Raw genomic sequence first — 23,241 nt, 5'->3', positions numbered from 1 at the left:
CTAGACCTCACATGTACAATTAGAGAAAGGCTACGTCTACACAAAGCCGGGTATTTAGAGAAACTAATATTTTCCCCCTCTCCGTTTTCAATAATAACATCTTGCACACACCCGCATAAATACGCTGTCGAGCGCCAACATATCTATGCCAAATCTATGGGCGGCAGTGTAGGGAGAAGGGTAAAGCCATGCAAGCCAATCAGAATCCTCAGAATCGACAAGAGAGAACCTGAAACACCTTTTCTCCCAGTTGACACGACAACACATAACCATTTTCAGAAATCTCCACTTTGGCCGGAGTTTTTATAAATAATAATTTTCTGTGATAAAAACGGGGTTTTCGCGTCAATGAGAGGCCAAACCGCAGGGAAATATCTGCGTTTTCGCTTTGTGTAAAAAGGGCCAAAAACAATATCTTAATGGGGGAAGTAAATTTAAAAAAAATAACTATAAACTTTGTTAAAAATGAGTAAATCATTGAGTTGACTAGACATTTACAAAAATAAATGTATCTAATAATTATTTAAATAATTTATCCATTTCCATATCTTTGAACATATGACCTATAGTCTAGAGCAATATTGTCTATTAATGAAGGTGGGTGTTCAATTGAAAAAATAAAAAATAAAAGTATAGTTTTTTTTGTTTTTTTTTATCATTATGACTCTTATGGATTCAGCACTTACATTTAATTTTACATTTCAAAATATTTTCTGTGGTACCTGACAAATGAAACTTATTTATTTATTTATTTTAATTCTTCAGGGCTGTGACAATCCTAGTACAAGCCAAAGCTGGCAGTTGATTTAAACAGGGTGGTATCAATATAGTATCAAGGCTAGACCGAAACTCTAGGGAGGAGGTGATTTAGAAGATTTGAGAGCTTGAAAAATTCCCTGAGTGTTTCCTTTCATGCGACAGATCAGCGCTACTAAACAAGCAGCATCAGGCATCCATTGCACTCTCTTGACAGGGTCAGATGGAAGATAAAGCACCCATATACAATGAAGCAGTATAAGTGTATGTGGGGTGCGAGGGGGGATTACAGTGGAGATGTATGTGCTTGTTGTGACCACGTCCATTTGTTAAGATTTAGAGTCGAAAGGAGGCCATTTGGGAGATTGGCTGTGCTGCAAGAAGCCTGATGAATAATGAAAAGCCCACCCCTAAAGTGATTATGTTCTGTTCTATATTTATTTTCTCCATGACTGATATGGTGACATAAAGAACAGCCCTTTCTGCTTTGTGCATATTTAGTTCCAAGTCTCCTATGTAACTCCATAGCATCTGTTTGAGATTCTGGAGGCGCATGCTAAACCAGACGTACACTCAAACACAGCACAGCTAGCCAATCCACATTAAAGACCCTTTCAATTATAGGCTAGCTTTCCTTCCTTCCTTCCAGGCCTCTGTCCATGCCTCTGTTTTGCTTTATGGCGCAATCGATTGTAGACGTGCACATCTGTGCATTTTTACTTCCCAGAATCTTGATGATGACCTTCCCATAGCTGGTGGTTTCATGTGGAAAAAATGTTTATAGGCCTCTGCCAGTTATTGATAAAACATAACAATAATGTGTTTTTTATAGCATATTCTGTCTTAATATCCTCTTGACTTGTGGACACAACCTGTGAAAGGTTCCTTGTTGTCTACAAGCCTCATATGAAGTTATTTGTGACTGTGCTCTTGTATTTTTGAGTAAATCAGTATGTTTAATTATTGTTAATAATCAAATAGATAATGTATTTTCATACATGCTCATCAGAAAACTGTCTCGGGTTACGAATGTAAGCTTGTTTCCCTGAGAAGGGGAACGAGACAGTGCGTCCTAGGACGCTGGGGCACTAAAGAATGAGAAATAGCCATACCTTTCTCAAATTCCTCGGCAAGCACCATCTGGGAGCCCCGTGATCTCAGTCTCCTATTCATGTTATTTGCAGCAGGTCCTGATCCATGGGGGACAGATGATTATCCCAATTCCCTTGAAAAAAGGGACAATGATAGTAGAGTTTCTTCATAGTGAAACTCTCGCAATACTGTCATGCAGTCCCCTTGAGGACAGTGCGATGCTCCTCACCAATCATATCATGCACACATTGTGTGTATCATAAGCTATCAGATAAAGCTGACGCATATGTATGAAGTTCCTGAAAGCTTTAGCTGCCATTACGGCCTTAGACACATCACAAACAAACAAACAGCTCTTGAAGACAAGAAAAAAATGGGGACATTCCCCATTAGCGTCCTAAGACAGTGCGAGTTCCCATTCAAAAGGGAACTCTGGAGTCTTGCCAGCAGTGTGTATATCCGAGTGTCTTGTTAACGGACCCCTTTTTTCCTTTTTTAAAAGTGTCATAATATCAATAAGACTTAAAATCAGGTCATCTTCAATAGATCAATAATATTTTAGTCTTATACCTTATATAAATTCAACAAACTGCCATTCGCAACCCATTTTACTTTCCTAATGTGACATTTTTTTGTTCTATTCAATGTGAAGGAATGCGCTTTATCCATCGGGAATTGGTTGGATGGTAAAACGTCAGTGTAAAATTGTGTATGATCAGTGTATGATCAAATGCTACTCTTGGATTAAGTGAGATGTCAGCAGGAAAGCAACGTTATTTTATATGGATTAAGTAGGCTTGCAATAAGACCAGGAATGTGTATGACGTAAACTGTATCCATAGATTTTTTTTTTTTTTTCATATTGACTTCACATTATGAATATGATTTATTCCCTGCTCATAGACATATCCTACCGAATCCGATATGTGAACATAACAGAAGAACCCTTTCCTAGTCGCCCACATTGATGCTATGAATTTGTGCCTGCTTGTCCTTTGTTTAAATCAGTAGCTGTGGCCTTGAGAATGGTGTAGGGTTGGAGTTGGATTTTTGACTTGACCTGGAAAGAGTTTGTGTGTGTGTTTGTCATCTGTGTTCATCCATATGTTTTACATACCGACCTACCAGACATGTAGTGACCTGGTCTGTATGATTTCACCAGCAATAAATTATTTAAGGCATTACTGAACACACATGCACTCGTTCACAACTTTCACATACATAATCACCAAAGGCACTATCCCACACCCCCACTACCCTGATCCCCCCACCCACACACACACACACACACACACACATTCACCATGCAATGTCATTGCAGTCCTCCTTTTTCTGCTGTTCAATATATGGTTGCTACAAATACTTTAAAGGCATTAATACACATTGGTATGATGATCTAATGCCAGTTAATGAATAAAAAAGCCCCTTCTGTTTGGATCGAATCAAAGCAACTGGGCTGGAATAAACTGTAATAAAGCTGCATGCTGAATCCTATCACGTTGCCTCCAGCAAAGCCCAGCCCAGAGCCGACAGGCCACTACAGACAGCTCTCATCATTCTGTGTGTTTGTTCAGACCGATAAGAAAACTGGGCCAGATTTTCTGTACTGCTTAGGAAATTTTACAATGTTGGTTCTGTCTTTCATGAAAAGCTGAAGTGTGTTGAAAGGACACATAAAAAAAGTTTGCCAATGCAACAATTAGAAGTTTGAATTGTGATCAACAGTATCCTTTTTAATGTAAAGGAATATTTGTCATTGAGGTTTATGTTAAACGATTCCTGTAAGAAACCTGACAAAATTTGTTTGCACAAATTTTCAACCTTTGATAATAATCAGAAATGTTTCTTGAGCATCAAATCAGCATATTACAAAGATTTCTGGCGGATCATGTGACACTGAAGACTGGATTAATGATACTGAAAATTCAGCTTTGCCTTTAACAGGATCAAATTAATTGTAATACTCAATAAAACAGAAAATGTATAAAAGAAGAAAGTTATTTTACACTGTAAAATTTAGCAGTATTACTGTTTGTACTGTATATTTGATCAAATAAATGCAGCCTAAGAGCATAAGACTTTCAAAACAGCCTTACCGACCCCAAACTTTTGAACATAGTGTATCTTTAATAATATCTTTCACAATAATCTATAACACAAATTCCTTAAAGGTGCCATGTGTCAAAAAAAAAAAAAAAATCAAATCATACTCCATATTCCATTCCAGATGGGGGCAGTATAACTCCAGAAAGTGAGTTGTGCCATGGCCACGCGCACGCACTCTCACGTCTTCAAACAACATGAGCAAGTGCTGTCTTGCTCTCTCTCCCTCGCGCATTTGACACGATAGTAAAAGGTTGGAAGACCGCAGTTTCACGTGGAGCATTTGGAGATTTTTAAAGATTAGAGACTCAATTAACAGCATCTCAACACTAAATTATAAAGGCCTCATATCGCCTGTCTCAAGTTTTACGGTATTTGTTTTGTTCACATTACATTTTTATTGTTAGTTTGAATTAATTTGACAGACAGCTTTCACTGATGTTGACCTAGCTAGCGCCATTCAGAGCTGCCAACTCTCACGAATTCACCGTGAGATACGCAATTGACACTTTTCACACGCTCTTACGCTACACATCAATTTTGTCACGCACAGAAAAGGACACGGAGACCGACAGACCAGACAGAGCAGGTTGGGTATGATATGAAAAAATTTCAGCTTTCAGATTCTGTCAATTTTATTACACAATTCAAACAATAAATACCGTTTTGTTGCTTGTAAATGTTACGTGACAGATAGAGCGCACGTGAACCGATCATCTCTAATGGTAAAAGAACACGAACACTGAAAGATACAGTATGCTACAACTTACCAAAATGTATTCCTCATGCATAAAATCGACCAATCATTTTTTGAACTCTTCCCTGAACTGAAATGTAGTAGTAGGCTGTACTTTCCACACGATTGACATCAGGTTCAAGTACATCTATGACACCCACAAGCCATGCGAGTTATTCGTGTATTGCAGTTTGGCTGGTGGTTATGTTGCCCACCCGCATACCGCCTCCCATGGCCGAAACTGGTATTATGACACCTGCCGGGCCGGGGCTAGTAATTTAGCATGCTATTTCAGGTTATATTCTCTGCAGCACAATAACTTGTCTTTTTTTAATTACATCATCAACCTTATTTCTTTTCATTCTTTTGATGCGTGTAGCTCTTTTTTTTTGTGTGGATATTTTAACCACAATTCTTACACATGGCACCTTTAATGCGATTACTTACTCAACATCGTTTTTCCTTAATTTATTAACCGAAATCTCATTGTGCCTTGTTTTTAAGCATTCAATTTCAACATTCCAGTGTTAAAATGACTTGATACACCCAGTGTTTGTTTTCTGATGTCATGCCAGCCATATTTTCTAAAAGATACCTGCTGCCCTTTCATGCTTCTGTCCTACTTGAGCTTCTGTGGAGTAAATGTATGCATGTAAACCTGGTAATAGTGAATCGCATTACATTATTGATGAGCCATCTGCCTAAATTGTCATTGGGAATGAGACAAACCCCTCTGCTTTATGATCTTTTGAGGTAGAAAAGAATCATGGGCATAGAAAAATGTTGATAGTATGTTATATTCAGAAGTTAATGCTTGATGTATGGACACTTGTTCGTTGGATTTATTGTATTATATGTTTAAGTATCCGATTATAAGTATCAAGAAAATTATTTGTCAGAAATTCAGGTGTTCGACTGTGTTTTTATTGAATGTGGTTTGAATCATTAGTGTCAGGCTGGGGTGAGATGAAACAATGACTCCAGAAAGCCAAACAGTTGTGGTGGGACATGGAGAATTGGTAAAGTATTTCTGCCCAATCAAATTATTACTACCAGGCTTTGGCTGCGGCAAGCCGGCGACTGAAACCAGCCTTTATTGAACACTGCTGGAGCATTGAGGTCATGCAGGCAGGGATAATACAAACTCAACGCTGCTGTTTCTTCTTTCCTTTTATTAAAAAAAAATGCTCAGGCCACTGTATTCAGGCCAAGTTGCATCAAAAGACTGTAATTTAGAGCCCAAAAGAGGGCCATGAGAGACATTAGGGGTGAAATCACTTCAGTTACACTGCTTTGGAATTTGCACAATCCAACCAGGTGTGTGAGTATAACTTATAGAGAGAGGTAGATTGTACGCAATGCAGAATTTTTTTATTTTTTTTTTCACTATACAAACTTGCATGAGCCTGTCTGTGAATATGTAGCCTGGTGTCCAATTTGTCATTTTGCCTTCTGTAATTTGTAGTCGTATTGAGAAAACAACAATTTTGCGAACATCTTTGCATCGTTAATATAATTCCATTAGTGAACAGAGTGCTAAAACAGTTTAAATTAATGATGCAACTATTTCAGCAGGTGCTCTTCTTTCTTAGACAGTTTCCCCATGTGTCAATATGAATTTGCTGTGTGGGTACTTTTGTATAGAGGTACAGTACATAACAAAGTTACTGTATTACCAGTCAAATCTGTACTGTTTTAGGAGTATTTTTTTCTTCTTTTTTATCAAATGATTAGGTGTGATTTCCCCCGAAGTAGATGCAAAACAATCATTCAGTTGCTTTGTTCTGATTTTTGGATAGCCAAGTAATCCCAGAATCCAATGTTTTTAGACATCATAATAACAGATAGATTTAACTCTCATGTTCTCTGTGGACTGCAGTGCCATCTGGGTGATTGAGATAATACATTTAGCCATGCTTCGGTTTATAGCTTATTCAGTTCATTGAATACTTGTGAGAATAGATTTCTAGGTCACAGCTATTGTAGTTTATGAAAAGCCTAATCCGTTAGCATATTAGCTTGAGATCAAATACAGATAAATATAATTTATGAGCTTACATGTCCGTAGTCCTCATTTAATCTTATTCACTCTTCACTTTCTCCCAAGCTTATTAGCACAATTTTTTTCTCTCAGTATCCTGTTTCTGTTTTTCCCCTTTACTTTTCCCATCTTTCCTTGTTACCTTTGTTTAAATGCCTGTGTAATAGTGTCTGTAAATGGCTTAATTGGCATAGTTCCCTGTGTAGGCCTTCAAAGCATTAGATCTACATTTTAGATGCCTCATAGTCGTTAGCCTTCCCTTACACTCGATGATAATGTACAATGATGAATTAACTATATAGTTGTGACCAAAGCAGTGTCAACCTCAAATCATCTCTTGCTAGCTGTTTCCCCGCGTTCAGGCATGTTACAGAAGCTGCCTGGTGGCCAACAGGATTGACATGGTGCTGGATTTATTGCAGTGGCAATGAGGCACAGTTAGCTTCAGTGTGCATCATCACATGCTCTTGACAGGACTGACGTCACACCAGGCATGTGTTCGAAAACTTTTTGCCAAAAACTTTGTCTCACTGCCTTATCAGGCAATGACTTTGTAGGCAACTTTAGTGCACAAAGGTACCTCACGATTTTTGAGGCAGCTTAAAGGGATAGTTCACTCAAAAATCAAAGTTCTGTGAGTAAATACTTGCCCTCATGTTGGTCCAACCCCGTAAGACTTTCGCTCATCTTCGGAACAAAAATTAAGATATTTTTGATGAAATCTGAGAGCTGTCTCACTCCTCCATAGAAACCTGCCGGACCAAAAAGTTAGTAAAATAGTCAAAAAATAGTCCAGTACAGTGTACAGTGGCTCAACCTTAAGTTTACCAAGTTTACAAATTCATTACTATACAGAAATGTAAAAAATGAATGACAAAAACGCAACAAAATTACAAAAACTTGAACTAAAATTAAAATGGAAAAAAAGGTTAAAATAATAAAAACAGTATCTCAAAAAGGATTGTGGTCTCAATTATACTAAAATAACACAGATGGATGTTAACACCAGGTGTAAACAGGACCTGAATGCTAGTGATTCATTAATCTCTGTAGTAAATCGGTGTGTTTGCCGTTGTAGGTATGACTATGTAGAGGTGGAGGAGCCTGTTGGAGGGATAGTGTTGGGTCGTTGGTGTGGCTCACAGATGGTTCCAGGGCCCCAGATATCCAAGGGGAACCAGTTCCTGATCCGCTTCGTCTCTGATGAATACTTTCCCTCAGACCCGGGATTCTGCATCCGTTACACTTTGCTTCAACAGGTAAGAAACTACTCGGTCACCTTGTTCTTCTTTGTGTAATGCTTAAGCAAAATTTATTGAAATGGCCGGCATTGTTAATCCCTAATGGCCCTAATTATCTGTACACCTGATTGACTTAAATACACAGTGTGCAAAGGTAATTAGTTGTTTATGAGAAATACAGTGAGGTTTGTTGGATAGAAATAAAATAATTGAAGAGAGATGTATACTTGGAAAAAATCTGGGACCAAAACATTAAATAAAAACACGTTTGTTTGAATGCATCACCATCCCCTTCCTCTGAAATGACCTGGCAACCTTAAATGGCAGTTACTAAGTAGGAAATTTCAAGTTCTAATCGTATTCCTACCTCAGAGACCTTCTCCTCAATGTTTCACTTTATGTGGTGGTGAAAACCACAGCGGGGCGTGCTACGGTGTTTTCCACCTTGGCCATGGTTCAGTTTCCTCCCTTTAATTTACACCCTGACAGGCGTCACACGGCACATTTGAAAAGGATTATTCCCCTGAAATGATTTAATAGACATGCTTGGCTTTGATGTGTGATGCCTGTCAAAGTTTTATGACTCCACTTTCCCTTGCATTTGTTTACTGAGCCTTCAGAGCATGTCTGAACGCTTTTCTATGTTGCGCTAAAATTTGCTCTCATTGTATTCCAGTGAACAAAGGTGTTCTTTATCTCCTTTTGGTAGATAATGGCTGCATCTATTCTGCTGAAACGTAATTATTATAGTGTTGATAGTGGTAAGATATGGCACCAAAATTAGACAGGACAAATGCGGCTGTGGTTGATTAGAAGACAAAGAAAAAGCCATATGTCAGTTCCATATGCCATTTTCTTCTGAACTCAAAGTGCTTTTTGATTGAAAGTGCTGATGCAGATATGCAAGTCTTTTTCAGAACTGGCCTGCTTTTCTGCTGTTTTGAGAGCCGAACGTCCGATGATTGAACTGAATAAGAATAAGAAGAAGAACTGTTTCTTGAGCAGTAAATCAGCCTGGAGTAACCGAAAATATATTTAAAAGTAACTATTATTTTATTGTATTAATATTTCACAACATTAATGTTTTTACTGTATTTCCCAGTTAAATAAATCCACCCGTGGTGAGCATAAGAGATTTAAAAATCTTCCTGATGCTAAACGTTTGAACGGCAGTGTAAATGTAATTCATATCACACATTATTAGTAACTAATTTTAGTTATTATTTTGCTATGTGACATGAAGGAACAAGATGTATCATGTCAATACGACTTAATGCTTAATCCCCACATGACTGAGTTGACTGAGACTTTTTAAGAAGGGGGACCGGAGGGTGTTTTTCAACCACAGAGGGATCACACTTTTCAGCCTCCCTGGGAAGGTCTATGCCAGGGTACTGGAGAGGACAATATGGCCGATAGTGGAACCTCGGATTCAGGAGAAACAGTGCGGTTTTCGTCCAGGCCATGGAACACTGTACCAGCTCTATACCCTCTACAGGGTGCTAAAGGGTTCATGGGAGTTTGTCCAACCATTCACATGTGCTTTGTGGATTTGGAGAAGGCATTCGACTGTGTCCCTCGCGGCGGCCTGTGGAGGGTGTTCCAGGAGTATGGGGTCCGGGGTCCTTTGCTGAGGGCTGTCCGGTCCCTGTACGACCAAAGTAGGAGCTTGGTTCGCATTGCTGGCAGTAAGTCAGACTTCTTCCCGGTGCATGTTGGACTTCGGCAAGGCTGCCAGATGGAACGGGATATTGACAGACGGCTCGGTGCAGCTGCTGCAGTAATGCCCTTTCTCCGCAGGGTGGCTGGGCTATCCCTTAGAGATAGGGTGAGAAGCTCAGTCACTCGGGAGAAGCTCAGAGTAGAGATGCTGAGGTGGCTCGGGCATCTGTTCCGGATGGCTCCTGGACGCCTTCCCAGGAAGTTGTTCCGGGCAAGTCCCCCTGGGAGGAAACCCCGGGGAAGACCTAGGACATGCTGGTGGGACTATGTCTCCCAGCTGGCCCGGAAATACATCAGTGTCCTTCCGGCAGAGCTGGAGGAAGTGTCTAGGGAAGTCTGGGAATCTCTGCATAGACTGCTGCCCCGTGATCCGGCCCTGGATAAGCAGAAGATGATGAATGGATGGATGAGTTGTTGCTCTTTTGAAAACTTTATGCATTATTCTTTTTGCATTATTATTTTATGGCCAGCAAAGAGCCTGTTTTCCGGCCTTCTCTGTGGTATAAATGTAATTTAGTTTGTTTCTGGCTTCAGTGCTCATGTCCTTTAGTGAATGTGTAATGGTATGGCTTTAAGGAGATCTCCTGAAAAATGGCATGGTGAAAAAATTGTACTTTTCGTTTTGCTATTTTTTAGGGGGTTCTCCTCCTATATTACATTTTAATTTTTGGCTTTTAGATATAAAATTAGGTATGTTTGTATGTAAAATGTTGTGTAAATGAGTACATTCTCACAGTGGTGTGTTTTTCTTTGAGCAATGCTCTATTATTGCGGGAGAAGGTGGTGTGTTATGGCTGGTTTCTGGACACAGAGCTCGCATCAGAGGTGTGGCTGAATCAAGGTCTATTTATAGTGTTTGTGGAGGAGGATGTCAAGCTGGAACCTACAATTCCAACACTGACTCCTTCAGCCCTGACTCACAGTGTGCGCAGTTTTTGTTTTCTTGCTCACCAAACATTTGTATTTAGGAGCCTTGTGGACAGTTGTTGTATATTGAGCATTGTCTTTCTGTGTGCATTAAAGAGTTTGAAATGTTGTGTTCTCATTAAATATCTGAAAGTGTGTGGCAGAAGATCTTCAACAAACCAAAAATAAGTCATATTCACTTTAATGAAACTTTGTTTGGCAGTCCTATAAATATTGCCATTTCAACATGACAATTATGTGAGCACGTGTCTTATGATACATTGTTAAATGACAGGTAATTACAATTTCATGAAACTCCTTTTCTAGATCCTAAATGCTTAAAAGAGCCTTCAGTTATTTATCTTCAGCGCTGTTAAAGTCAGCTTCTCTCTGGTAGCATGCCTTAAAGGGGTGGTTGATTATGATTGCACTTTTCTAACTTTAGTTAGTGTGTAATGTTCCTGTTTGAGCATAAACAACATCTGCAAAGTCTGTTGAGCAACACTATGCATTGTGGAAGTGTTAATTTGCTTCACCTCACAAATTCAGTGCACTTCTCATAAGACACTTAATGGTGTTGTTATATGGTGTTGGTGTTTATAACTCATTTTTTTTAGTTATTTATTTTGCTGTCCCTTGATGCTTAGCTAGATAATGTTTACTTCAGATATGCTGCTTTAAAGTTCTGCATTTAGTCCCATTTATGACACAATTTAGGGAAATGAGTGGCCTACTGTAGCTGGCTGGCTTTTGGCTTTGTACACCGTGGCAACGGGCTGCCATGTTGGAACAGCCGAATTCTGTTTCTCTGTGGTCAACCTCAGCTACTGGAAACTTGGGATCTCGGGGGCAGCTCTGCACTTTTTGTTTAAACAAGCAATAACTCCCCTTCACCACTTCCACAAAGAGAAGCGGGAAAATAAGCCCCAGCTGCGATTTTCAGGTAGAGATTTGGGGAACTGGTAAGGGTTTGAGGTAAGAGGTCATTAAAACAGCACCTAGCTCTGGAAATAAGAAATGTTTTGTGATTCTCACGAGAGTCAGGAACTGGGTTGTTAGTGGGATGTGAAGATAAAAGAAATGCAGGATCACTCTGCTAAAATAACATTACCTTCTAAAGAGTCCTAATGCTAGGAAAGTGCTTATTTTCAGCTATGTGAATGTCTCAGAGCATTATTAGTTTGTTCGGGACATTTCACTGTGGATTCTTTGATAAATCAGTGGCATTTTGGCACAGGCTTTGCGAAAAGTAATGGACCCGACAGGAATGGCACAACATGCAAGTAACCATGTTAAAGGTGCTCTAAGCGATGTCGCACATTTTCTTAGGCCCAAACATTTTTTGGTCACATACAGCAAACATTTCTTCACTATCCGTTAGCTGCCTGTCCCCTAAACAACCTAAAAAAAATGCTGTCTCTGCAGACAACCCAGGCTCCACAAATGGCAACTAAAACAAACTGTGGCGACCCGCTCCATGAAACATAACAAACTGTTCCAGCCAATAACTGACAAGAATGCCCTGGGGGTGGGGTTTGGGGGGTCAGTGCAGATGAGCCTCCATTTTGTTTGAAAATACTTTAAACGTCACCCGACATCGTTTAGAGCACCTTTAAAGAGCACCTATCATGGATTTTTGAAAATGACTGTTCATGTAGTGTGGAATATAGCTCTAAGGGAATGAAAACATCCTGCAAAGATTTATATCTGAAATTGCACCGTATATAAAGTTATTGTCTTTCAAAAGTGAGAGTCGACTCTGAGTCTATGAAATGAATTGTTTTTGAAACGAGTCATTAGCTGTTTCGTTGTGACGTAGATACAAAACTTTAGCTCATTGGCCGCTCCCAACAACTGCGTGTGCAGGTGGGAGTGTAAACTTGAAGTCTAGTCAAGAACACATTCAAAAACTTCAGCTGAATAGCGTCATGTCGAGAAGACGCTGTGTTCTACATTGCAAAGACAGTTCAGCCACTTGTTTTCATTGCCCAGGAACGAGCATGTGAAGAATCAGTGGTTAAAGTTCATATTTTGCAACTATACCACAACAGTATAGCCCAATCCTTGTGTTCTCATCATTTTAATGACGAATCATTCAAAAACATAAATGAATTAAAATGTGGATTCGCAAGCTGGCTGTTCCTGAAGGAGGGCTCAGTATCCAGTGTATATGGATCAGGTTCGTCCTCCTCCGAATCACAATCTGTAAGTATTATTAATAATGTTTGCTGTTATGTTTTTTTCTGTAGCATGCACAATAGTCATATTGTGTTGTGTGTGTTGTGTACACTCCGCGCAGCTTCTAAGCGGGGTAAAGTTAGTTTGGTCTTTGATATTCACCAGACATTCATTGAAAAATGGCAATTACCTCCTAAACGACTTAGCCAAATATGACTTCACTCTATATAATAAGCACTGTCCCTCAAAAGCCGCCACAATGTGAGTTTCACCAGGAAGGCTCGCTCTTGACGGAGACGCGAGTAAGGGACCGTGTGGAAAGTGCACTTTTTCTAAAACGTTTGTTCAAACACTATATACAATTTTCAACACTTGACAAGCTATAATCCTGGTTATGGGTGTTCCATTGCCGACAGTCTCTGCCTATGGTTTACCAATAACAACTGACTGGGTCATTTGACCAATCGCTGCAGATTCGCGTCACTCAAACGAATCATTTGGGAGTCGTTGAGCAAATCGGGTAAAAATAAATGCATATTATAAGACTAAAAAAGTGCTTTTTATCCTTGCATGCATGTTAAACTGTTTTTGGGAGCTCCCAAAACAAAAATAGGAACAATTCAAATGCTATGATAGGGGCTCTTTAATTGTTACTGTTATAATCAATGGCGTTGTCTACACATGCTGTTTATATCATGTTTGAACTGTTAGTTATGATGAAAGCATTTGTGAAAGTGCAGATATCATGCACTCAACAGACTGTCTGTCATTGGCTACTCATCGCTGCAACCTTTTAGATCTAAATATAATGCTATAATCAATACTTTTCAAAATGTGTTAATCTTGACAGTTTTCGAGAGTTCCACGTGCAATACTCATTTCATATGCAAGATGCTAGCCAATCAGCAGTGAGCGTTTACATTGAAGTCTCACAGCAGACACTCCTCTCAACAGGGAGTTCAAATCAGAGGGCTGAAATCAGGTTGGAAAATGGCTTTTATATCTAAATAATGACTGTTATTATGTAAAAATAATTCTAACATAAGTGCACCTCAGGAAACATTATAAAATAATTTAAATTAAGTTCCTCTTAAACTTTCCACTAGCCTAGATCTGCTACAGCAGTGGTTCTCAATGTGCCTGCCAAAGGGGGGCAAGCAGGTACTGCAGGGGGTGCAGGAGGTTCTACAGAAAAGGAAAAGAAGAAAAACCCAGCCATGGCATTGGCTCTGTGCCTTTATAAAGCCACACTGAACTCCAATTCATCAGAATCTTTCTTCTTCAGACCATTAACTTTGCAATGCCTGAACAAGTCTGACATAAAAGTTCTTCACCAAAGAAAAGCATTTCCTCAGTGGATGGCATCACAAGCTGTTATTGTGAACTCTCCACTCCCCTGCCGTGTTCTGACTAGAAGATGTACAAGAAGATGATATAAGGAGGCCGATTATATATTGTTCTTACAATGCAGCATCACTTGCCAAGCAGAGTGACAGGTTTGAGTAGCATGGTTGCTGAGGCAAAAACCTATTTTTTTGTAAACCATTTTAAATTGGCAACAGCTTCTCTTCAAAAGGTTGACATGCAGTGTGAATACCATATGGACTTGTACTGTATATAAGAAGCTTTGTATTTGAATTTGACACTTGTTTTTAAAGTAATTGTAGATTGTGGTTTTGTTGGCCAGACCTTCCTCTCAGCAGAATTTGTTCAGGACAACCACAAGTATTATTGAATTACATAAGGTGTATAATTTCAAATACAATACCAATTGTTAGATATTTGGAAATGTATCTTCTCCTCTTGCTAACCACTGTGTATGATTGGCATGCCACCAAGCATGGCCTTCACCAAAAAAATGTCCACAGTGAATCACCCACATTTTTGAGAGACCTCTGCACTTTTATATGGTTTTCTACAGAACTGACTGCTCTCATGTGTGTTCTGACGGGCTACTGGCAGACATCAGAGTCTGGGCACTCATGTCCATCTGTTAAGCCATTTTCCTTGTAGTCTAACAGAACCCTACGACCTGCAAGCAATTTGAAACATCTTGTTGTCAAGCTGCAGAACATAAATGAGGCCATTATTTTTCAGATAATATTTTAACTTAAAATCAATGCATCTGTTATAAAATAATATGATATAAAAGAGGACTATGTAGGAGCAAAGGTGCCTTAAATGTGACTGATTTATGCTTTTTTTTTTTTCTTTTAATATGTTACATTTCAATATATGATCCCATGTTTTATGTCTGAAAGTGTCCTAAATGTCTAGTCTTGTTAGCAAAGTTGCACAAGTGCAGTTTTATCCAGAAGGGACGTTTGGCTGTGGCTTTAAAGACCAAGGCTCAGAGGCTCTTTAATTGACATATTGAAAGATTGCCTTACATTCACAAGCTGTTAATGGTTTCCATTCCCCACTGCTGACCAGCGCCAAAACTGGATGTCAGTTTTCAGCATGGAAGGACAGCTGAATGTAGAGGTCATTGTGACTGCTTTTGAGACATTTACATTCAGCTGTCCTTCAATGCTGAAAACTGGCTTCCAGTTTAGGCGATGGTCAGTTTTTTTAGCAGGTCATTGTAACTGTGCACATTTTTTTTTTAATATTTTGTTTTATTGTTGTTGTTCAAGAGCAGTTTATTTACATCTTTAGTGAATTATGACTAAAGATATATTAAAGTACACAACACAATAATTTAGTTCATGTCAGACGCAAGTGAAAGTAATGGTGACTTGAGGTTCAGTAAGTCAGATGTTAATTCACTATTATAATGATTCAAACAGGTCAATTGGGAGTTCTTGAGTCCAAGGACAATAAAATAACTGGCTTATTAGAGTCATACATTTGTAAATCTGACTAAACTGTTTGTTTTTGTATGATGACAAGGCAATGAAACAACGTGTTGTATTTGTTTTATTTTGAAGAAACCTATTCTTTTACTCCTCGCATTCATGTGGGTTTATAAGTATCGTTTGGGTATATAGTAAATATGTCACATCAAACTAAGTACTAAAGAAGGTTTTTCATTCCTTGTTATAATGCCCACATACAGTATTTTTGTACTGACAGACATTTTTTTTTTCAGTGCTTGCCCTAGATGCTCTCAATCAGTCTGTCTTGGTGACCTTAATTACACTTTGTTCGTGGCATCAATGCAATTTTTATCATTGTAGAAATCTCAGGCCTTCCATTGACACCATGTCCTTTACACAAAGGTAACCATGCCAACTCACTCCTCACTTGTTACCTGGTTTTAGAGTGCGGCATTGGACGTGTCATTCACATGGGGATTATGTTAGTTTGCCTGAATTAAGCTTCTGGAAAAAGGACATGCTGACAGATGCCACGGATGCCTCAGGCAGTGAAGCAGAGTTGAACTGTGTGCAGAAATGTGGCTTCCTGTAGGTTGCCCAACACCATCGGTATCAGCGTTGCTTCTTTAATTGTGTGTTCGAGTTCAAACAGGGTGGACAGGGTAATTGATCCTGTGGATAAGCCAATGTCAATCGTTAACTCATATAGCAAAACCATGCATTCTCTTATTAAAGGGTCATGAAACCCCAAACCAAATTTTCTGAGATTTTAACAGTGGCATTGTGTGTGTTGAACACCATTGAAGACCATATTAGTTAGATTTAATAGTAAGTTTTTTTTCCCACTTTTTTCGTCTTCCGGGTTAAAAATATTCTTCGTGTCCATGTCAAAGGCTGTGACGTGGCAGTGCACTGTGAGTGCATTGATGACTCATTGGTGTCTCATAATTATTGAATTATTGATATCGCATAGAAGATGAGAGAGGCAATCATGTTTTCGTGGTGCAAAAGTCCAAGTGGGTTAAATATCTTTCCCCCCGATGCTGCCAGGGCTAGACTCTGGCTCTGGACGGTTAGTTTGCCATCAACCATGGACACATTTAAATTATAGTGTGTGCCGCAAACATTTTTTCTCGAGAGAGCTGCGAGAAGTGGAGAGTGGACTTCGCCTTGTTGACAAATACTCCAAGTTGCTTCTTCCGAGTGATGCAGTGCCAAGTCCCAAGGACTTTTCTATCCCTTCAGAGGTGTGTGTGTGTCTAAAATGAAAAGTCATCCACCTTCGCAGAGCCATCTTTATTATGGCGGTTCAGGGGGCTCGTACTGTGCCCCCTGAATCTAGGCTATGCACGGAATGATTTTTTTTTTTTTTAAGTGGAAATTAATCATTTTCTAATGCATTTATAGTGTCTATATAAACCACTAGATATGTTATAATGACATTATAATTATACATGTAGCCTACATTCATATGTTTTAAATATAATTATGATTTCTGTAGGCTAATATGTACCAGGGCATTCAGTTACTTTTGAAAGGACAATAATAAAGTGTCAGTGTATTTCATAAAACTTCAACTTTGCCAGCTATATATAAAAAAAGTTGCCACTGCTTTTTGGTGACAGTTGATATACATGGGACATTGACAGTGATGGCCATACCACACCCACTCCCCTCCCTTCTTCTCACAACTATCCACGCCCATTTAAGTTACATTTTGCAAAAAGATTGTGAGCTAGACTTGTGCTGAAAAAGGGGGGTTTCATGACCCTTTAACTGATAATTTGGTCATACAAAAGCTCATTTATTTTCATATCTTAATTTAAATATTCTTGCTGTTCGAGCTATATCAAAGAACCTGAAGATTTCAATTCCATTATCTTACAAAGGCCATTTTCACAACTAGCATTTTCTGCATTCTAAATACACAAAACAATAGTATGCAATTTCAGTTACTCCTTAATTAGAGATTATGCACACATCAATCTACTCTTAAGTCATTTTCCTTGGTTTTGCTTTGTTTCTTCTCACATCACAGCCAAGCATGAGAAATTGAAGCATTAAACAATTCTAAAAATAAACCAGACCTCTGCAGAACACTTTTAAAATCACCTGTTAAAAATGAAAATTTCCCTGTGGATTGGCTGCCGTACCACCGATTTCTTGTTTGTTTGTGTGTTCAGAGGAAGTCGGAGCCTGAGACCCCTGCAGTGATCCCTGCATGGATGCAGAGTGTGGATGTTCTGAGGGAAGCTGTAGCTGGCTTCAGCACAATGGAGGAGGTGATGAAATACCTGGAGCCAGATCGCTGGCAGGTGGACTTGGAGGACCTCTACAAGCCTAACTGGCAGGTGGTGGGCAAATCGTTCTTCCATCAAAAGAAATCCAGGGGTAAATATCCTGTATTTGGAAGTACTCAGTCAATTGAAACATTTGAACAATTATTATTAGCCTATTATTTTTTACCTGTTGTCTATTTTTGTTTGCGTAGGAATGGTGGACCTGAACCTGCTTCGTGAGGAGGTTCGACTTTACAGTTGCACTCCACGGAACTTTTCTGTCTCATTGCGTGAGGAGCTGAAAAGGACGGATGCCATCTTCTGGCCCAGCTGCCTGCTGGTGAAGCGCTGTGGAGGGAATTGTGCATGCTGCTCTCAGAACTGCTATGATTGCCAGTGCTCGCCTACCAAGGTGGTCAAAAAATATCATGAGGTATAGCAACGAACAAAAGGCCTTCCATTACACTCTACATTCACACTTAAGATTTATTTTATTTATAACTTCTTATATGAATAATAACTATGCATCTCACGTCACATTTCTGCTATTTATATCTTAATGTCATTGTGATGATGTTTTCAGAATATGATAAGTGCATGTCCAACAATTAAACAGTAGCATTATACATACCAAATCAAACCTCTTTATATAGGTCTTGGCAACATGTGATCTGCAACTCTAACCCAAATGAGGTGTAATACTATAATTAATTAATAATTATAAATAATTAACTTATTGTATATAGGGCCACTTAATTTATTATTTCTAACAATTAATAATAATATAATCTATCTGTTCTCAAAACTGCTTGTCCTTAATAGTCATGGGAGGCTGGAGCATAGTACATATACGTAGTATGTATACTTTTTTTTAGTTTTTATATAAAAATATATTTAGACAGTATCTGACAAAAATGAGTACACCACTCACATTCCAGCAAACATTTTAGTATATCTACTCAAGGGACAATACTATAGAAATGAAACTTGGATATTTAGAGTTGTCAATGTGATGCTTGAATTTACAGTAATGTCCATTGAAAATAACTTGACATACAACCATTATTGTCAAAATAGCTGGCAACAAAACTGTACATGGTTTAACAATGCAAAGCCACATGTCCTATTCATCATGTTCATGTTTTTGTCTGCTTGACAGAACCACACAAATTGTTATATCTTGAATTAGAGCAGTTAGAATGTGTACTTTTGCGTACAATTGTCTCATACTGACCACTGGATGTTCAACATGGCACCTCATAGCAAAGAACTCTAAGGATTTGATAATTAGAATGGTTGCTCTCCACAAAGTTGACCTAGGTTATAAGAAGACCTTGAAACTGAGTTACAGTACAGGCCAGGGTCATACAGAGGTTTTCCAAGACTGGTTCCACTTGGATGGAACAGGCCTCGCAAGGGTCAACCAAAGAAGTTGAATCCTCGTGCTGTGCGTCAGGTGCAGAAGCTTGCTTCAAAAAACAGATGAATGAGTTCTGCCATGCAGTATTGCTCTAGAGGTTGCAGAAGTGGAAGGTCAGCTTGTCAGTGCTTAGACCATACACCACACACTGAAACAAGTTGGTTTGCATGGCCGTCGTCCCAGAAGGAAGCTGAAAGCAACCTGGCATGAATTACTGGAACCATCTCCTGTGGTCCGATGAGACGCCCTGGTGAGGAGTACCAAGAAAATTGTGCCTTGCCTACAGTCGAGCATGGTGGTGGTAGCATCATGGTCTGGCACTACTGCATGAGTGCCAATGGCACTGGGGAGCTGAGCTTCATTGAGGGAAACATGGATTCCAACATGTACTGTGACATTTCTAAAGCAGAACTCTCCCTTCAGAAACTGGGCTGAACAGCATGATTCAGTTGCATTGTATATATTAATATACACGCTTGTGGCACATTTTAATTTGAGTTGGTTCCAAAATTAGACTTGAGTTTAGAGATAGTGTACAGTACGTGTAAATCATGATTTGGACATGGTTGGTAAATGAGACCCATTGGGTGTAAATGGTGAAGTTCTTATATGTTTAAGTGCTTGAATCATTTCGTGTGTTTGTTTATTGCCATCTCTATCTATGTTTGCCTGTTTTTGTGTAGGTTCTGATGCTGAAACACAGGGCAGGGAGTCGGGGACTCCAAAAGACTCTAACGGATGTCCCCCTGGAGCACCATGAGGAGTGTAGCTGTGTGTGTAAAAATGACTCTGACTAAAGCGGTCCCAGCAAGAGAGAGCTACACTGGCCCCCCACTGACTCACCCAGGGAATATGTCTTGTTTTGTGCATAAATGAGCTCGAGTTTTTACCCTGACGTTGCAAACTAATGAAACCCAGCGCTGGATATCTTTTAATCTTGACTTATCTAAGCCTTCAGTTCCACTGGTTTTGGGCTCACAAATCCATAAAGAATTGACCCATGAAGAAGAGAGCATGGAGGATTTGGAGGAAAATTGGACACGGTCTTGCTTGTCTGTGTGAGGAGGTTTGTGAGCAATGTGCGTATACATTTGTGAGAGGTAAATTGTGATTTGTTGCAGGTTCAGAAAATGAGGTATTCAATGATAACTAGAAAGCCTTGCTATTACTTGGGGGAACATGTGGAGTTGGCATGTTCTTTTACATAAATTAAATAATTAAATTCCAAAGGACCTTGACTATGCATCCACTTTCAGTGATCCAAGGACATTTTTTGAGGTGGCATGAACATTCTCCTCAATAGCATCCCAAAGAAATTGACTAAACTGTCATTAAGCCAGCATTTCGTCGCCTACTCATCTGTGAAATGAAATTAGACATTTTCATTAATTATTCTTACAAAATATTCCAGGAAAGATAACGATGTCCATCTTTTTTTTAAACCAGAGCTGAGCGGTCATGTCTGCATTTTCTGCTCATTATAGACTCTTATGAGAATGACTTCATTCAAGAGAGAACACTAAAATACAAAAGTGAATCTTGTGTAAATACATTTCAAATTGTCGTTTGTCAACTTTTTCTATGTCATTATTGTTTTTGGTATGAAAATTTTGGCATGTAAGAATATTTTTTCCCCTTTCATAATCGCTGTAGTATTTTCAGTGTTAGTCACCCTTTTGTAGAGATATTCATACATTTGTGTTGTTGTTTTATATTAAGATCGTTATTTTGACTGGAGACAAAATATTCTGAAAACTATTAGATGTTCATGTAAATAGACTTTTTAGAAGTTAAAGGGACATAGAACTGCCAGTAACATATTCCACTACCATTAAACGGTTAACTAAAATTGTTGTGGGTTTTTCCAAATGGCACGTAAAGCATTGGTTTGTTCAAGCGATCTGCAGTTGTCACAGAATTGCAAAGCACTGCCAGGGAACCTATAACTTTAAACTATTAACTGCAATCTGTCTTTAGCCATTGGGAGTGTAATTAGATTTAAAAGGTAGGTGAATGACCACAACTGCATGGAGTAGATTACGTGAATTCTGAAACAATATAACAAACCATGACATTGGTGTAAGATGAAGACAATGTGATTTATTCACAAATCATCACAAATTCAGTTTTGATTTCATGGGAAAAGGAGCTGAGTAAACAAGACATGCAGCATTATTTTTATGACTTCTGACTTAGATGACCTTTTCGGCTGTCATTTTGTCAGACTATTATTTTTGATGTAATATTTTTGCTACTTGTTTTCATACTTTGATCACAGATTCCTCACATTTGTCAAACCAATTTAACAAGCCACCTACTGTAAGGAGGCTTTGAGATCATCTTTAAAAGAAAAGCTTTTGTGTGCGTTCTGACAGAGGGGATGAAAATCTGCATTTTTTGTGTGTGTGTCATGTGAAAGTGCCTTGATGTTGTTAAACAGCACACAGAAATGGAAATCACCAAGTTTATCTTCATGAGACTCCTGAGAGATGTTAAAGAATGCTCGTAAAGGGTGTTCTTCATCATCTCTTGAAGGTTTACATCTTGAAATGTATGTGTCAGTTCAGATCATCGTCAGATCCCCGTACATTGGAGTCTTATAGTGATGTGAAGTGGGGGTTTTTTTCTGTTAAATTAGTTTCTTCTAACCCATCTCAAATCAGAGAGACCTAGACATTCATGGATTTATTCACTGACAAATGTGAACACAGTGGTTCTGCTATCAAAACGCTTGCTTTGTTGAAAATCAAATTTTTGCAATATAGTTTGGTTATATTAGTTAATACTCTAATACTTTGTTAGAGGTCATTACTAAACAGTGGTTGTTATTATTTCATGAGAATAATAACAGGAAGTCCTGGTTTCACAGACAGTGTTTAGATTAAGCTAGGATTAGGCCTTAGTTCAATTAGGACATTTAAGTAGATTTTGTTTAGAAAAAAAATCTGTGCACTTTGAGACAAATCAATGGCATATTTCGACATTTTAAGATATGTCAGTGCATTGTCAGATATGACGGTAGCTTTCAGTTAAAACAGCTCAAACATGCATTTTAATTTGGAACTTGGCTTAAAGGAGTATTTCACTTTAAAAAAATAAAATAAAAAAAATTTGCTGATAATTCACTCACTCCCATTTCATCCAAGATGTCCAAGTCTTTCTTTCTTCAGTCGGAAAGAAATTAAGGTTTTTGATGAAAACATTCCAGGATTTTTCTCCATATAATGCACTTTACTTGTCTCCAAACGGTAAAATGACGATTACTTCATTTTCATGAACGAGTTTGAACAGGAGAGTCAAGAACGTGCATCACAGAACTACTCCTTTAAGCCTTTTCTGTGAAACCGGGAAAACTCTTCATATGCATTAGCACAGGTCTGCATTTTCTACAGATGCTAGGGAAATTCACTGTCACAGTTAATAGTAAAAAAAAATGATGGCTGCAAATTGTCTGGGAACAAAGCATTAATGTATTTAACCAGATGTGCGTATATGAGCATTGCACTGTGGACTTGGTCTTATTTAGATAATTACATGGTAGGTGCTCTGTGGTTCTCCAGGAACTGGCTGTGGTTTTGGGTAAAGTAATGACCTGACATCTGAGTGGCATTAATCAATGATTATGACAGTTTGCCTTTCTACTGCTTGTGTCATCGTGAAGCAGTCACGTTTTAGATCAACAAAAATCTTACACTACTGTTCAAAATGTTTGGGTTGGTAAGATTATTATTATGAATTTATTTAGTTTGCTTTGATTTTTAATAAAGCTCACCATAGCTGCATTTACTTGATCAAAAATGGTGAAATATTTTTACAATTTAAATCAAATTTATATTTTAAATGTAATTTATTCATTAAGCTGAACTTTCAGCATCATTACTTCAGTCTTCAGTCTCACTGTCCTTCAGAAATTATTATATGCTGATATGCTGATTCAACACGACCAAT

General features: G+C 38.6%; 1 protein-coding gene across 2 annotated transcripts in view; it reads left to right on the top strand.

Moving 5' to 3' along the window:
• The window catches only part of pdgfc (platelet derived growth factor c), a 52,116-nt gene extending 31,250 nt beyond the window's left edge, over positions 1-20,866 (top strand). For both annotated transcript variants that reach the window (XM_089134916.1, XM_089134915.1), the window contains 4 exons: positions 7,807-7,987; positions 17,778-17,985; positions 18,086-18,306; positions 19,977-20,866. In XM_089134916.1, coding sequence (XP_088991042.1) covers positions 7,807-7,987; positions 17,778-17,985; positions 18,086-18,306; positions 19,977-20,090 — 724 coding nt within the window. In that variant the 3' untranslated portion in view covers positions 20,091-20,866. The remainder of the gene's footprint in view (positions 1-7,806; positions 7,988-17,777; positions 17,986-18,085; positions 18,307-19,976) is intronic.
• Positions 20,867-23,241: the final 2,375 nt, after the last annotated feature.

This window comes from Pimephales promelas, chromosome 9, assembly GCF_988280905.1.
Source record: "Pimephales promelas chromosome 9, fPimPro1.hap1.1, whole genome shotgun sequence".
In the NCBI taxonomy this organism is placed as follows: domain Eukaryota; kingdom Metazoa; phylum Chordata; class Actinopteri; order Cypriniformes; family Leuciscidae; genus Pimephales; species Pimephales promelas.
The sequence above is the reverse complement of the archived record's forward strand: the minus strand, read 5'-3'. Positions and strand labels throughout refer to the sequence as shown.